General features: G+C 39.1%; 1 protein-coding gene across 1 annotated transcript in view; it reads left to right on the top strand.

The window, feature by feature from the left end:
- Positions 1 to 10,101, top strand: part of LOC128638345 (chloride channel protein ClC-Kb-like) — a 41,753-nt gene extending 31,652 nt beyond the window's left edge. The window contains exons 16-20 of the mRNA XM_053690252.1: positions 1,406 to 1,539; positions 6,264 to 6,361; positions 6,445 to 6,528; positions 6,602 to 6,688; positions 7,586 to 10,101. Coding sequence (XP_053546227.1) covers positions 1,406 to 1,539; positions 6,264 to 6,361; positions 6,445 to 6,528; positions 6,602 to 6,688; positions 7,586 to 7,624 — 442 coding nt within the window. The 3' untranslated portion in view covers positions 7,625 to 10,101. The remainder of the gene's footprint in view (positions 1 to 1,405; positions 1,540 to 6,263; positions 6,362 to 6,444; positions 6,529 to 6,601; positions 6,689 to 7,585) is intronic.
- The last annotated feature ends 6,848 nt before the right edge of the window (positions 10,102 to 16,949 follow it).

A 16,949-nucleotide genomic window follows, 5' to 3' on the forward strand; every position in this document is an offset into this window, starting at 1 on the left:
AATCACTATTTAAACATGATAAAATAGTTCATTTTCATTAAATGTTAAAACGGAAAAAAATATAATACATTTTATAAATGGCCATTTTTCGATACAGCAAAAAAATACTTTAATTATTTTAGCTTTATGTTTAGGGTTATTCTATGCATTTTTCCAGTTATAACCAGAATGATTGGAACGATAGGATGTCAATATTTAACCAAACAATAAGACAACTATGTCTAAACCAGAACTAATTAATTTTAATGAACACATTGATTTCACATAAATCTACTGCTTTTTGTATTAATGGTAAAAAAACTGGCAGTATCCCCCAGTAATAACTTTATACCATGTGCTGTTACTTGATTTGAATAATGAGAATTATCAATAAACATCTCATTCTATATCTACCTGATCTTTCTAGATTCAGAATTGGTGCTATATTTTAGTGGGGAGTTGGTTTGTCTATCTCTACTCTATACGGATCTCTCTGATACTGTTCAGTTCTTCTGAATTTGAGAATCCCTTTGACATCAAAAGAGGACTATGAATCTGTCCAACCTTCTGCTTTTCTATCAATTGATCTGCTCATTATCTGATTCTTTTTCTCTGCATGACTACATCTGCATATCTGGTAATTAACATATCTAATTATCTTTCTGTCTGTGTTTCTATGCATAAATCTAACTACCACTTCAGGCTCGCCAGTAACAGAAGTTATGAAGCAGCGGTCTAAAGACCGCTGCTCCATAACCTGTCCGCCTGTTTTGAGGCAGCGGACAGAAATCAACCTGATCGAATACGGACTGGTTGATTGACACCCCTTGCTAGCGGCTGATTGGCCGTGAATCTGCAGGGGGCGGCATTGCACCAGCAGTTCACCAGAACTGCTAGTGCAATGATAAATGCCAGAGAGCGTACGTAGCGTATCATGTCCGCTCGCACATTAATAAATTGACCCCTTTATGTTTTGGGGTATCTGTCTTCAGTTTCTACTATGCAAAATACATTATATGATGTAGATATACTACAATCTCCCAATAAATATGAGTGATAGCTGACATTTCAGTAACATTTAATGATGCAACATCACCATGTCCAGATTGTGCCCACTGTAAACTTGTTGTCACAGGAATGTCACATATGATAATGCTACCAGAGGGGCAAACTATAAGTAATTCTAGCACAAATTCCTAACCTTTACCTGAGTTTCCAGCTGCAGGAAAGTGCCTGGTAATCTCCTGTCCACGATGTAGAGGATGGAGGCTATTATTACATTAGGGATAGTCAATGTGTATACTGTTTAGTGCAACTACAATCTTGAAAAGATTTTCAAAATAGTGCATTCATTGTTAGATACCATTGCTGTATTATTTGTTACACTGTAGTTAATCTATCTATTTTTTGTGATTTCTTCCATCAGCTCCTACAAGGTAAATACTGAGGAATTTATGACTAAAGATATCATGGTTCTGGCCAGGGATTCCAACTTTGAAGATGTTCTTGAGGTCATTACCTCTTCTGAAGAATCTGAATACCCAGTGGTGGACAATAAAGGTGATGAGACCTCCGGTTACATTGTATCTCATGCATGGAAGTTATCTGTGTGCATAGTATGGGAAACAGGATTCTGTTCACATAGGTGAAATATACAACATTTACAAGAGGCAATAATAGACCATGAATGGGTTGAAAGCCCTGACTGTGAGTTCATGTAAGGGGATTTTACAGGACAGCTGGGATTGTGAGCTTACGTGCTAAGGGGGTGTAAGGTGAACTGATGAAGGAAAGAGAGGAACTGGGGTAAGAAATAGCGAAGGTTGTATGGGTCCCTGATCAGTAGAGTTTTTATGGAATGTTTACAATTTTCAAAGCAGTTAAGTGAGCAGAGAGTTCCACAAGACTGGGACTAATCTGGAGAAGTTCTGGAGAATGTGAGGAGACAGTCTCTGTCAGAGTGAAGGGGAAGGGTGGGAGACAGGGGCGTAACATTTATTTTCTATGCCCCCAGCAATTGCTGTTCTAAGCCCCCCCTGTCTGGTCTGCAGCTGATCCGCCTTTAAACATGCACTTTGCGCACAGATCGTTCTATGGCCCCCACTCCTGGCTTCCTGGCCTGTATCGGAGCAGCCTTGAAAGATGCTATGTGCACACAGGCCGCTGTGTGGCCTCCCTCTGTTAATTGCCAATGGTCCCCTGCAGATGATGCAGCCCTGCAGTGATCCACTGGCCCTGAAAAACTGGACAAGTTGTGGGCCCCTCTTACCTGCGGGCCCCCAGCATTGCAGGGTCTGCAGGGCCAGTATTTCTTCCACTTGTGGGAGGGTTTCTGGACACAGGGGCAGAGATGTCAGAAGGAGCAGAGTTCTTAAGGATGGTTGGGAGTAGTGCCATCCTGCGTGTGTGAGGGTGATGGTCAGAAGGGGCAAAGGGAGAATTAGGGGTTAGTCACAATCCTTTAGAGAAGTTTATCTTATTATTTAACTACAAAACTTCCCATAGACTTTAATGGGGATTTTCTGTTGAAAATTATTATATACATTCTATGTTAGGTGTGAGAAAGTGCATTGATGTCTGAAGATCAGGTGAAGGGAGCGTCCATCACTGTGAGTGGAGAGTTGGGCTACTGTGTCAGACACTTTTTATCGGCAAAAACAGGGCACTGCTAGGAGCTCCAATGTCGCCCCTACATACGCCAATATTTTCATGGGCAGCTGTCAGGAGCATTTTGTGTATCCTCACAAGCTGTTCATGCTCTATGGTGCCTCCTGATGGAGGTACATAGATGATATATTTGATGTGTGGAGGGGCGACATGGAGAGCCTTTTAGCATTTGTTGATGATTTAAATAGATCTGTTTTAGGATTAAAATTTACTCTGACAGGTAGTGAAACCTTTGTGATTTATTTGGATACAGTAATCTACAAAGAAAATGGCCTTCTTAAGCCAACAGACAAGAATAGCCTTTTGGGGTATGATAGTCATCACTCACCAAATGTCTTTAAAGCATTGCCTAAAAGTCAGTTTACACGAGTAAAAAGCATAGTCTGTGATCCTAAACAATGTAATAAAAGATTGTTAGAAATGGCTAATAAGTTTAAAAAAAGGGGCTATCCAAATTACTTAATAGATAAACAGAAACAGGAGGTTATGTCCCAAAAGGTAGTGGAACAGAGAAAGGCAAATAAAGAAGAAAGGTTAATCTTTATAAGCAAATACAACCATATGAGCAATAAGATTAGCCGTATCCTCAAAAGACAATGGCATATTCTGAAAGATCTGAATCCACTGGTTAGAGCCTTTGATAATCCCCCAATGTCAGCGTATAAATGGAACAATATTAAGGACTATTTAGTCCGAGCTGACATAGGTAGTGAGAAAATTAATATGCAGAAGACTATAGGTCCAGGTCAGCAGGTTGTTATCCATGTTTAAATTGCAGTAACTGCAACTCCATGATAAAGGGAGAATTCATCTATCACCCCACACAAGGTACAAAATATAGGATCAGACATTATTTAACATGTAGATCCACATTTATAATATATCTCATTACAGGGAGTGCAGAATTATTAGGCAAGTTGTATTTTTGAGGATTAATTTTATTATTGAACAACAACCATGTTCTCAATGAACCCAAAAAACTCATTAATATCAAAGCTGAATAGTTTTGGAAGTAGTTTTTAGTTTGTTTTTAGTTATAGCTATTTTAGGGGGATATCTGTGTGTGCAGGTGACTATTACTGTGCATAATTATTAGGCAACTTAACAAAAAACAAATATTTACCCATTTCAATTATTTATTTTTACCAGTGAAACCAATATAACATCTCAACATTCACAAATATACATTTCTGACATTCAAAAACAAAACAAAAACAAATCAGTGACCAATATAGCCACCTTTCTTTGCAAGGACACTCAAAAGCCTGCCATCCATGGATTCTGTCAGTGTTTTGATCTGTTCACCATCAACATTGCGTGCAGCAGCAACCACAGCCTCCCAGACACTGTTCAGAGAGGTGTACTGTTTTCCCTCCTTGTAAATCTCACATTTGATGATGGACCACAGGTTCTCAATGGGGTTCAGATCAGGTGAACAAGGAGGCCATGTCATTAGATTTTCTTCTTTTATACCCTTTCTTGCCAGCCACGCTGTGGAGTACTTGGACGCGTGTGATAGAGCATTGTCCTGCATGAAAATCATGTTTTTCTTGAAGGATGCAGACTTCTTCCTGTACCACTGCTTGAAGAAGGTGTCTTCCAGAAACTGGCAGTAGGACTGGGAGTTGAGCTTGACTCCATCCTCAACCCGAAAAGGCCCCACAAGCTCATCTTTGATGATACCAGCCCAAACCAGTACTCCACCTCCACCTTGCTGGCGTCTGAGTCGGACTGGAGCTCTCTGCCCTTTACCAATCCAGCCACGGGCCCATCCATCTGGCCCATCAAGACTCACTCTCATTTCATCAGTCCATAAAACCTTAGAAAAATCAGTCTTGAGATATTTCTTGGCCCAGTCTTGAAATTTCAGCTTGTGTGTCTTGTTCAGTGGTGGTCGTCTTTCAGCCTTTCTTACCTTGGCCATGTCTCTGAGTATTGCACACCTTGTGCTTTTGGGCACTCCAGTGATGTTGCAGCTCTGAAATATTGCCAAACTGGTGGCAAGTGGCATCTTGGCAGCTGCACGCTTGACTTTTCTCAGTTCATGGGCAGTTATTTTGCGCCTTGGTTTTTCCACACACTTCTTGCGACCCTGTTGACTATTTTGAATGAAACGCTTGATTGTTCGATGATCACGCTTCAGAAGCTTTGCAATTTTAAGAGTGCTGCATCCCTCTGCAAGATATCTCACTATTTTTGACTTTTCTGAGCCTGTCAAGTCCTTCTTTTGATCCATTTTGCCAAAGGAAAGGAAGTTGCCTAATAATTATGCACACCTGATATAGCGTGTTGATGTCATTAGACCACACCCCTTCTCATTACAGAGATGCACATCACCTAATATGCTTAATTGGTAGTAGGCTTTCGAGCCTATACAGCTTGGAGTAAGACAACATGCATAAAGAGGATGATGTGGTCAAAATACTCATTTGCCTAATAATTCTGCACTCCCTGTAAATGTCCGTGTGGGCTTAATTATATTGGCGAGTCCTTTAGAGTGTGCATCACACAACACAAATCTAACATAAGATGCAATAATAAGGATGCTCAAGTCTCATCACACTTTATTGAAGCAGGACATAACATTAGCCACTTAGGCTTTCAGATTTTTTAGAGGGTAGATACCCCCAGCAAGGGGGGGGGGGGTGATAGAGTATATCTCCTCAAAGTTAGGGAAAAGCATTGGATTAACAAGCTGCAAACCTTGAAACCAAGGGGCCTAAATAAGGACTGGTCACTCTTCAGATAAATATCTCCTTGCTTACTGATTATAAAATTCTATAAAATTGGTTATGATGTTTGTATAGATTTTATGTAGAAATACATTTATAAGATGTACTTACATATTATGCCACATGATTATCTTACCTTGCTTTACCTGTGGTTTAGCTCTGTGTTTAATACTCTGTATGGATTAAGGCAGTATTTGATTTTGCAATGCTGCTACTCATTGTATGCATAGTGACTATATGTATATTTTTTAATTGTATATTTTGTATCATCTCTATTACCCATTATTTACACCGCCATTTTAAGAACAGAAGCACTATCTTTGTAAGTGATATAAAAATTATTCACACTAGATGGCGCCATAGTTTAATTAATGGGTAATTTTTGATTTGCACCTGTGTACATGTATAAAGGTAGTCTCTTTGTATACTCAGGTAGCCATGACTAAGGACCTAATGAGGGTCTGAAACGTTGTTACTTTGTGGACCATGGTACAATAAAGGTCAATTTATAATATCTGCTATGGCTGGAGTACCTTTTTCAAGACTTATTGATACGGAGGGGGTGGCTGACTCCTTGCTCCTGTGCCTGACTGTTTGATTGCTGTTCCCCACTCTTTGTTTCTCAGACCATAGGAGGATGTGAGCTATGATTGTGAACTGCACATATGGTTCTCAAGGGCTATATATGGGGCAATTTATATTTTCTCTGTGTATTAATTAAAGTTAGTGAGACTTATTATTAATATAGAGATTAGAATGATGGCCGACTTGTGCATATTGGACTGTGTTTATGAAACACCTATTTACTAGTAAATAATGGACACGTTTGCCTTCTGAATGAATCTGCTCCCCAGCTCATGTCTGTGTCCTCTTCCTGATTCACAGAGTCACAGATATTGGTGGGGACAGTGAAGAGATCAGAGCTGGTGACTTTCCTGGAGACACATGAATCTCAGGAGAGTCCAAACAGTGCAATAAATAAGGTGAGATTTGCAGTTTGGTGCCTTTGCTCAGCTTTGTAATAATGTTTTTTACACATTTTAATAAACTCATTTTTTTACCTAAGACCAGATCAGGAGAGACCCTTAGTGATGGATTTAATATTCAGCCGGTTACTTTCCAGCTGTCTTCATGGACTTCCCTGCATGAGGTATGCACTAGTTATTGCACCATCATCCTGCATAGTAATATTTGAGTGTTATATCTTTGTTTCTCTGCCGTAGGCCCATCACCTCTTTGAATTGCTGAATCTCCAGTATGTCTTTGTTACAAATTTCGGGAAGATTGTAGGACGTGTCACCAGGAAAGAGGTACAGTACCCTCCTATTGCACAGCTATACTTGAAGAAGACATTGGCATCTGATGGCCAATATATGATACACATTACATATATGGTACTACAGAGTCCTCTTCTTCATCCTACATTACAGGAAGAGCAGCCCACAACTCCCCACCTTTTGTTATTTAACCATACTCCAAAACAGTCAAATATAATGTACTATTTCGTTTACAAAAACATTTAAAGTTCTAAAACAAAATCACTGTATTTTGTAAACTGGTTGTCATTAAATAGTAAAGAAGTAAACATAAAAATATAAAAAAGCAAAAGCGGGCACTATTCAAGTTCACATTTAAATAAAGAATAACCCTTTATTATCAGTCTGTGTAGTCTCAGTTGCTCAGCAGGCACCTGAGTGCAATGTTACCGGCACTGACCTGGTTCACAGACACAGCCAGGCAGTGAGAGGCAGAGTGGGCCCTGCATCCTGCACAACTAATAAAGCTGGTAACTGGGCAGGGCTTAAGCAACAGGCCTCAACCCACAACTGGCCCCGCCCCCCCGGGCAAATGCCCAGTATACCCTATGGCCAGTCCATGCCTGTGTATCGTCCAGAATCAATGTCCATAAAAAGAAGTCCCTGAAACTGGAGACTTGCTACAATTTGTATTTATTGGGCTGTGCCATATAACAATTCAGAGGTCATACACAGGATCGCCTGATGATTGATCCAGTTATCTTCCAGAATCTACTCAATTCTTTGTGGGGGCAGTTACATTACAGCAATTGGATAAACATAAACAGAGTTAAAAAGTTGTTTTATTGCACATAATTAAACATTTTTAAAGGGAATTCACTTTTGAGTTTAATGTTTCTTTACCAGACAGAGATGAGATCACACTGTAACCTGTAATATTTGTTGTTACAGATGAGGAAAGCCATTGAAGATCTTGCAAATCCAAAATGAAGGCTACACGTGTAAAACAGTCCAGAGAACAGGCCAACAAAAGTTAACCCTTTCCAGCTGTAATTGCAGAGCTGCACAGTTTGGTTAAAACACCAGATGCCCCTAGACTATATGTATAGCTATGCGCTACTGTGTGCATCAAGGACTTTATTCACTTCAAAGGAAGGTATTAGACATTAGGCATAGTGACACTTAGACATTTTTTAAAGGGCCATTGTCTGCTTCAGCAGGGCTGGACTGGAGATAAAAAGCAGTCCTGTAAAAATTTGAAGACCAGCACCATTTTTCTCAAGAAGATTACTGCTATACTCCGTCTTTTTCTGTAATTAAATTAAATTAGTTTCTAATGAAAAAAAAAGTCAGAATGTTGCTGTATAGGTACCTAAAACCCAATTTAATTTGACTCCCTTTCACGAAAATGATTATCCATAGTGTGATCTGGAGAAGACACTCAACGCCACTTGACTAGACAGTAGAAACCATTCAAAAGAGGGCTACTACAATGGTACATGGTCTAGCAAATAACACTTAGAAGGAAATATGTTGTAACCTTAATACATTTAGCTCAGAAGAGAATAGTGGTGATACAGTGACATAACCTCAGCAGCTGCACCACCCACTTAAACTGTATCTGGCCAGCCTCATCTGCTGCGGCCCACCGGGAAATTTCCTGGTAGACCAATCCAGCCTTGTGCTCCAGATTTGAACAATTTCCAGATTAGATCATGAAATAAGGTTTAGATTACACAAAACTTTGACTGGTGCCAATTATCATCTATTTGTTTTTGTGTCTATAAAGATTTTCCTACAAACATAATATTGCATTAAGTGATGGTACAGTCACTGCTTCTTGATAAAATGTTGAGAGATGTGTTAAATGAACTATCTATATCATGTTTTATTTATAAGCAAAGAACAAAGATTACCAGCACTACACAAAATCCTTGAAACCTTAACCATTCGTGTATTTTCTAAGCAGAAAGGCACCAGTCTCCCTCTCCCATCTCACATGAGCTATTTTGGAAAACCACAGGGAGTCAGGGACGTTAAAAAACAAGACACTTTATAAACAAAACAAAAGCGAAACTACTTTCTTTCTTTGACCCGCAGCAGTACAATTCGGTGTCCTCTATCACCCATAGGGACACCCTAAGACAACCACCTATGTCTGTTTTTTTTTTTTTTTTTTTTAAAAGCCCTAATAGTATTATCAGTTCTGGACTCTGTTAAGCTCAATATTTTATTTGTTATTTCATGTAAAACTTAGTGACTAGGTGTTTTCTCAGTTTTAATTGATTTTACATCCTGTATATTCTGCTCCAGATTTTACCTGATGTGCTGTATATGATTGTCTCATTGTGATGAAAGTATTAACAGTTTATAATCACTTTTATTCACCTATCTTGACCACACACTGTAACTCCTTGCACCTCGCATCATGAAAAACGCTGTATATTGTATGTCATGCAGATGTTTTAAAGGGACATAATACCATATGCTAAATCACTTGAAAGTGATGCAGCATAACTGTAAACATGAAAATATCAGCTCAACATCTTAATGTAAAAAGGGAAGATGTTTTACCTCAGTTTCTTCAGCTCACCAGGGTAAGTGCTCTGTAAACAGTTATGCTTTAGCTGCTGTCCAGCTGCAAGATAAAAAACAACAACAAAAAAAGCCAATCAGCATCAGCAGTGCTGAGGTCATGCTTTGCTTTGCTGTGATCTCGTGAGAATTAACTGAAAAATTGTGAGATTTCATAGTATTCATAGTAATTTTCCTTAAATTAAATAGGAAAATAACATGACTGTGCCTGCACATGCCAGATGCACAATCCCTGGGACTAGCATCCTGATTGGCTGCTTGAAGTCTCTTTACAATGGGGTGTGAAACAGTTAGGTCATTTTGAGGTAAAATATCTTCCTTTTTTACATAGAGATGTTCAGGTGATATTTTCTAGTCAGCTTCTCACAGCTATGCTGCATCATTTTCAAGTGCCTCAACATTTGGGTATCATGTCAATTTAAAGAGACATAAAAACCTAGGTAGGCCTGCCTTAGAGTACAGGATACAAGCACCCCCCCCCCCCTGAGCTTACCTAGGATTACTATTCAACAAAGGATACAGAGAAAATGTATGTGTTATCAGAATCATAAAAGGTTAATTTTGACTTTACATTCCCTTTAATGATCCATCGCATCTCTGATCTTGTACATAGACCTGCTGCAATAAATGGAATATGCATGTAAATATTTATATATAGCATTATATAGTTGTACATAATATAAACTATTGGATGTTGAAGAAATCTTTATCTCCTTGGTACCCATAGAAGACTACAACCAGGGGTGGTGAACCTTTCTGACAGTGTGCCCCTAAACTGGTGATAATCTTATTAAAAAAAGTACTGTTTTTTAATTTTAAAGGACTAATTTTAAATCCATAATATATCAACAAATATTAAATTATTATTATTATTTATTTGTATAGCGCTGCAAATTCCTTAACGCTGGATTCTTCTATATAGCATTGATTCATAAGAAAAATGATTTCTTAAGCAGACAATGAAACTAAGGTGGTAATCCAGATATGGACTGCCAGCAAATTTGTAATTGGCACCAACTGGGCATGTTCCATAGGTTTGCCATTGCAACCTAGTGATTAAATTACAAATAAATTAATAATATACTTTCAAATTCCACAAATGCCACAAGGTGGCGCCATAAGACCACAATCTCTGGGATGTCTGTTATTTCTCCCCCTCCATGACAGGTCACATGATGTATTATGCACAGTTCTCTTGAGAAATTAATTCATTGTTTGTTGTGACACATTTTTATTGGATTCATGAGAAGCTGCTACACCTGAGCTGCCATCAGATGTCAATGACAAAAGTATTACAATGATATCTCATTAGAGATCAGCAGACAAAATAAAGAGACATTCTGCAGATCAGAATCATTTGCTGGCACTACACAGACAGTCCACTAGGAGGTGCTCTGCTACATGATAACATATACAAATGAACAGTTGGCTGTTTGCTATTCTGTTGCTTTGTACAGAGTCATAGAAATCAGGGCTTCACACTCTCACCTAATATCACTGTGCTGAATTGAGCAAACCTAATAAAATAGTATTTTTTTTCCTATAAGTAGAATGGCTAATAATTGTTTATAATACAATTATGTCCTGAGTGATTTTTCACACACTGCAGTGTTGTATGCTGAGCTTAAAGGGACAGTCTAGTGTGAAAATGTTAGAGCATTTTATTTTTAAACAATTTGCTTTATTTTATTATGTCTTTAATCTCTCCAAAGTGGTTAAATATATAATCAAAGTTCTGGTGCTAAGCCACTCCATCTGAGGATTTAGACAATAAGCCAATCAGGAGCAGGCATACACGTGTATCCGGGCATATCCTCATCTGCAGAAGTAGTGCACATTTTGAAGGAATTAGATACATAGTAAAATAAAGGAATGTTTAAAAAGGAAATGCTTGTATTTTTACACTATTGTGTCTATTTAATAGCACTGCAGATGTATTTAATGCAACCAATAGCTTGCAACCAGTGACGGGCAATCTATCAAAAGGGCTGCACTGTGTGCATGTTCATGTGAGTGTGCATGTGAGTGTTTTGTGTGTATGTATGTTTGCTGTGTGTTTGTGTGTGCATGTGTGCGTGTCTTGTGTGTGAATTTTTGTATGTTTGCGTGTCAAGTGTGTGTGCGTGTCTTGTGTGTGAGTTTGTGCATGTGTGTGTCAAGTGTGTGTGCACATGTGTGTGTGTTTTGTGTGTGCGTGTCTTATTTGTGAGTGTGCGTGTCTTGTGATTGTGTGCATGTGTGAGTGTGCATGTGTGTGTCTTGTGTGCGTGTCGTGTGTGATATGAGTGTGTCTTGTGTGTCAGTGTGTGCATGTGTGTTTGTGCGTGTTGTGTGTGTATGCATGTCTGTGTGTCTTGTGTGTGAGTTTGTGCATGTGTTCATGTTGTGTGTGTGAGTGTATGCAGACATCCCAACTCTCCCTGAAGTTCAGGGAGTCTCCCTCATTCTAATAGTGGCTCCCTGATGCCCGCAAATGAAATGCAATCTCCCTGAAACTACAAGTATCATGATCCAACGTGGCCCAAATTCAGAATGTTTCTTTAAGGAATGCCTTTAGGTGCGGTGACGTGCTGGGATGCAATGGAACCCTCAAAGCAAGCATCAGTAACCTAAAAGCCGCCACTGATTTTAATAAAATAAAACCTTATTTACTGCACTTAATGTTTAAGCATTCAACAAGCATATGATCACTGGAAAATAGGTTTGTTGTATGTGGTTATGCAATAAAACTACTTTTGTTATTAAAGGGACACTGAACCCACATTTTATCTTTTGTGATTCAGATAGAGCATGCAATTTCAAGCAACTTTGTAATTTACTCCTATTATCAATTTTTCTTCGTTCTCTTGTTATCTTTATTTAAAAAGAAGGCAGCTAAGCTTTTCTTTCATGTAATTAGCAAGAGTCCATGAGCTAGTGACGTATGGGATATACATTCCTACCAGGAGGGGCAAAGTTTCCCAAACCTCAAAATGCCTATAAATACACCCCTCACCACACCCACAATTCAGTTTTACAAACTTTGCCTCCGATGGAGGTGGTGAAGTAAGTTTGTGCTAGATTCTACGTTGATATGCGCTCCGCAGCAAGTTGGAGCCCGGTTTTCCTCTCAGCGTGCAGTGAATGTCAGAGGGATGTGAGGAGAGTATTGCCTATTTGAATGCAGTGATCTCCTTCTACGGGGTCTATTTCATAGGTTCTCTGTTATCGGTCGTAGAGATTCATCTCTTACCTCCCTTTTCAGATCGACGATATACTCTTATATATACCATTACCTCTGCTGATTCTCGTTTCAGTACTGGTTTGGCTTTCTACAAACATGTAGATGAGTGTCCGGGGGTAAGTAAATCTTATTTTCTGTGACACTCTAAGCTATGGTTGGGCACTTTGTTTATAAAGTTCTAAATATATGTATTCAAACATTTATTTGCCTTGACTCAGAATGTTCAACTTTCCTTATTTTTCAGAAAGTCAGTTTCATATTTGGGATAATGTATTTGAATTAATCATTTTTTTCTTACCTTCAAAAATTTGACACTTTTTTCCCTGTGGGCTGTTAGGCTCGCGGGGGCTGAAAATGCTTCATTTTATTGCGTCATTCTTGGCGCGGACTTTTTGGCGCAAAAATTATTTTCCGTTTCCGGCGTCATACGTGTCGCCAGAAGTTGCGTCATTTTTTTGACGTTATTTTGCGCCAAAGATGTCGGCGTTCCGGATGTGGCGTCATTTTGGCGCCAAAAGCATTTAGGCGCCAAATAATGTGGGCGTCTGATTTGGCGCTAAAAATATGGGCGTCGCTTTTATCTCCACATTATTTAAGTCTCATTTTTTATTGCTTCTGGTTGCTAGAAGCTTGTTCTTGGCATTCTTTACCATTCCTGAAACTGTCATTTAAGGAATTTGATCAATTTTGCTTTATATGTTGTTTTTTCTCTTACATATTGCAAGATGTCTCACGTTGCATCTGAGTCAGAAGATACTACAGGAAAATCGCTGTCTAGTGCTGGATCTACCAAAGCTAAGTGTATCTGCTGTAAATTTTGGGTAGCTATTCCTCCGGCTGTTGTTTGTATTGATTGTCATGACAAACTTGTTGATGCAGATAATATTTCCTTTAGTAAAGTACCATTGCCTGTTGCAGTTCCTTCAACATCTAAGGTGCAGAATGTTCCTGATAACATAAGAGATTTTGTTTCTGAATCCATAAAGAAGGCTATGTCTGTTATTTCTCCTTCTAGTAAACGTAAAAAATCTTTTAAAACTTCTCTCCCTACAGATGAATTTTTAAATGAACATCATCATTCTGATTCTGATGACTCTTCTGGTTCAGAGGATTCTGTCTCAGAGGTTGATGCTGATAAATCTTCATATTTATTTAAAATGGAATTTATTCGTTCTTTACTTAAAGAAGTACTAATTGCTTTAGAAATAGAGGATTCTGGTCCTCTTGATACTAATTCTAAACGTTTGGATAAGGTATTTAAAGCTCCTGTGGTTATTCCAGAAGTTTTTCCTGTTCCTAATGCTATTTCTGCAGTAATTTCCAAAGAATGGGATAAATTGGGTAATTCATTTACTCCTTCTAAACGTTTTAAGCAATTATATCCTGTGCCGTCTGACAGATTAGAATTTTGGGACAAAATCCCTAAAGTTGATGGGGCTATTTCTACCCTTGCTAAACGTACTACCATTCCTACGTCAGATGGTACTTCGTTTAAGGATCCTTTAGATAGGAAGATTGAATCCTTTCTAAGAAAAGCTTATCTGTGTTCAGGTAATCTTCTTAGACCTGCTATATCTTTGGCTGATGTTGCTGCAGCTTCAACTTTTTGGTTGGAAACTTTAGCGCAACAAGTAACACATCATGATTCTCATGATATTATTATTCTTCTTCAGCATGCTAATAATTTTATCTGTGATGCCATTTTTGATATTATCAGAGTTGATGTCAGGTTTATGTCTCTAGCTATTTTTGCTAGAAGAGCTTTATGGCTTAAAACTTGGAATGCTGATATGGCTTCTAAATCAACTCTACTTTCAATTATTTGGTTCTCAGTTGGATTCTATTATTTCAACTGTTACTGGTGGGAAAGGAACTTTTTTACCACAGGATAAAAAATCTAAAGGTAAAAACAGGACTAATAATCGTTTTCGTTCCTTTCGTTTCAACAAAGAACAAAAGCCTAATCCTTCATCCTCAGGAGCAGTTTCAGTTTGGAAACCATCTCCAGTCTGGAATAAATCCAAGCCAGCTAGAAAGGCAAAGCCTGCTTCTAAGTCCACATGAAGGTGCGGCCCTCATTCCAGCTCAGCTGGTAGGGGGCAGGTTACGTTTTTTCAAGGAAATTTGGATCAATTCTGTTCACAATCCTTGGATTCAGAACATTGTTTCAGAAGGGTACAGAATTGGTTTCAAGATGAGACCTCCTGCAAAGAGATTTTTTCTTTCCCGTGTCCCAGTAAATCCAGTAAAAGCTCAAGCATTTCTGAATTGTGTTTCAGATCTAGAGTTGACTGGAGTAATTATGCCAGTTCCAGTTCCGGAACAGGGGATGGGGTTTTATTCAAATCTCTTCATTGTACCAAAGAAGGAGAATTCCTTCAGACCAGTTCTGGATCTAAAAATATTGAATCGTTATGTAAGGATACCAACGTTCAAGATGGTAACTGTAAGGACTATCTTGCCTTTTGTTCAGCAAGGGAATTATATGTCCACAATAGATTTACAGGATGCATATCTGCATATTCCGATTCATCCAGATCATTATCAGTTCCTGAGATTCTCTTTTCTGGACAAGCATTACCAGTTTGTGGCTCTGCCGTTTGGCCTAGCTACAGCTCCAAGAATTTTTACAAAGGTTCTCGGTGCCCTTCTGTCTGTAATCAGAGAACAGGGTATTGTGGTATTTCCTTATTTGGACGATATCTTGGTACTTGCTCAGTCTTTACATTTAGCAGAATCTCATACGAATCGACTTGTGTTGTTTCTTCAAAATCATGGTTGGAGGATCAATTTACCAAAAAGTTCATTGATTCCTCAGACAAGGGTAACCTTTCTGGGTTTCCAGATGGATTCAGTGTCCATGACTCTGTCTTTAACAGACAAGAGACGTCTAAAATTAATTACAGCTTGTCGAAACCTTCAGTCACAATCATTCCCTTCGGTAGCCTTATGCATGGAAATTCTAGGTCTTATGACTGCTGCATCGGACGCGATCCCCTTTGCTCGTTTTCACATGCGACCTCTTCAGCTCTGTATGTTGAATCAATGGTGCAAGGATTACACAAAGATATCTCAATTAATATTTTTAAAACCGATTGTTCGACACTCTCTAACGTGGTGGACAGATCACCATCGTTTAATTCAGGGGGCTTCTTTTGTGCTTCCGACCTGGACTGTAATTTCAACAGATGCAAGTCTCACAGGTTGGGGAGCTGTGTGGGGATCTCTGACGGCACAAGGAGTTTGGGAATCTCAGGAGGTGAGATTACCGATCAATATTTTGGAACTCCGTGCAATTTTCAGAGCTCTTCAGTTTTGGCCTCTTCTGAAGAGAGAATCGTTCATTTGTTTTCAGACAGACAATGTCACAACTGTGGCATATATCAATCATCAAGGAGGGACTCACAGTCCTCTAGCTATGAAAGAAGTATCTCAAATTCTGGTTTGGGCGGAATCCAGCTCCTGTCTACTCTCTGCGGTTCATATCCCAGGTATAGACAATTGGGAAGCGGATTATCTCAGTCGCCAAACGTTGCATCCGGGCGAATGGTCTCTTCACCCAGAGGTATTTCTTCAGATTGTTCAAATGTGGGAACTTCCAGAAATAGATCTGATGGCGTCTCATCTAAACAAGAAACTTCCCAGGTATCTGTCCAGATCCCGGGATCCTCAGGCGGAGGCAGTGGATGCATTATCACTTCCTTGGAAGTATCATCCTGCCTATATCTTTCCGCCTCTAGTTCTTCTTCCAAGAGTAATCTCCAAGATTCTGAAGGAATGCTCGTTTGTTCTGCTGGTAGCTCCAGCATGGCCTCACAGGTTTTGGTATGCGGATCTTGTCCGGATGGCCTCTTGCCAACCGTGGACTCTTCCGTTAAGACCAGACCTTCTGTCTCAAGGTCCTTTTTTCCATCAGGATCTGAAATCCTTAAATTTAAAGGTATGGAGATTGAACGCTTGATTCTTGGTCACAGAGGTTTCTCTGACTCTGTGGTTAATACTATGTTACAGGCTCGTAAATCTGTATCTAGAGAGATATATTATAGAGTCTGGAAGACTTATATTTCTTGGTGTCTTTCTCATCATTTTTCTTGGCATTCTTTTAGAATACCGAGAGTATTACAGTTTCTTCAGGATGGTTTAGATAAGGGTTTGTCTGCAAGTTCCTTGAAAGGACAAATCTCTGCTCTTTCTGTTCTTTTTCACAGAAAGATTGCTATTCTTCCTGATATTCATTGTTTTGTACAAGCTTTGGTTAGTATAAAGCCTGTCATTAAGTCAATTTATCCTCCTTGGAGTTTGAATTTGGTTCTGGGGGCGCTTCAAGCTCCTCCATTTGAACCTATGCATTCATTGGACATTAAATTACTTTCTTGGAAAGTTTTGTTCCTTTTGGCCATCTCTTCTGCCAGAAGAGTTTCTGAATTATCTGCTCTTTCTTGTGAGTCTCCTTTTCTGATTTTTCATCAGGATAAGGCGGTGTTGCGAACTTCTTTT

The sequence above is a fragment of the Bombina bombina genome, chromosome 8 (genome assembly GCF_027579735.1).
Source record: "Bombina bombina isolate aBomBom1 chromosome 8, aBomBom1.pri, whole genome shotgun sequence".
Lineage (NCBI taxonomy): Eukaryota > Metazoa > Chordata > Amphibia > Anura > Bombinatoridae > Bombina > Bombina bombina.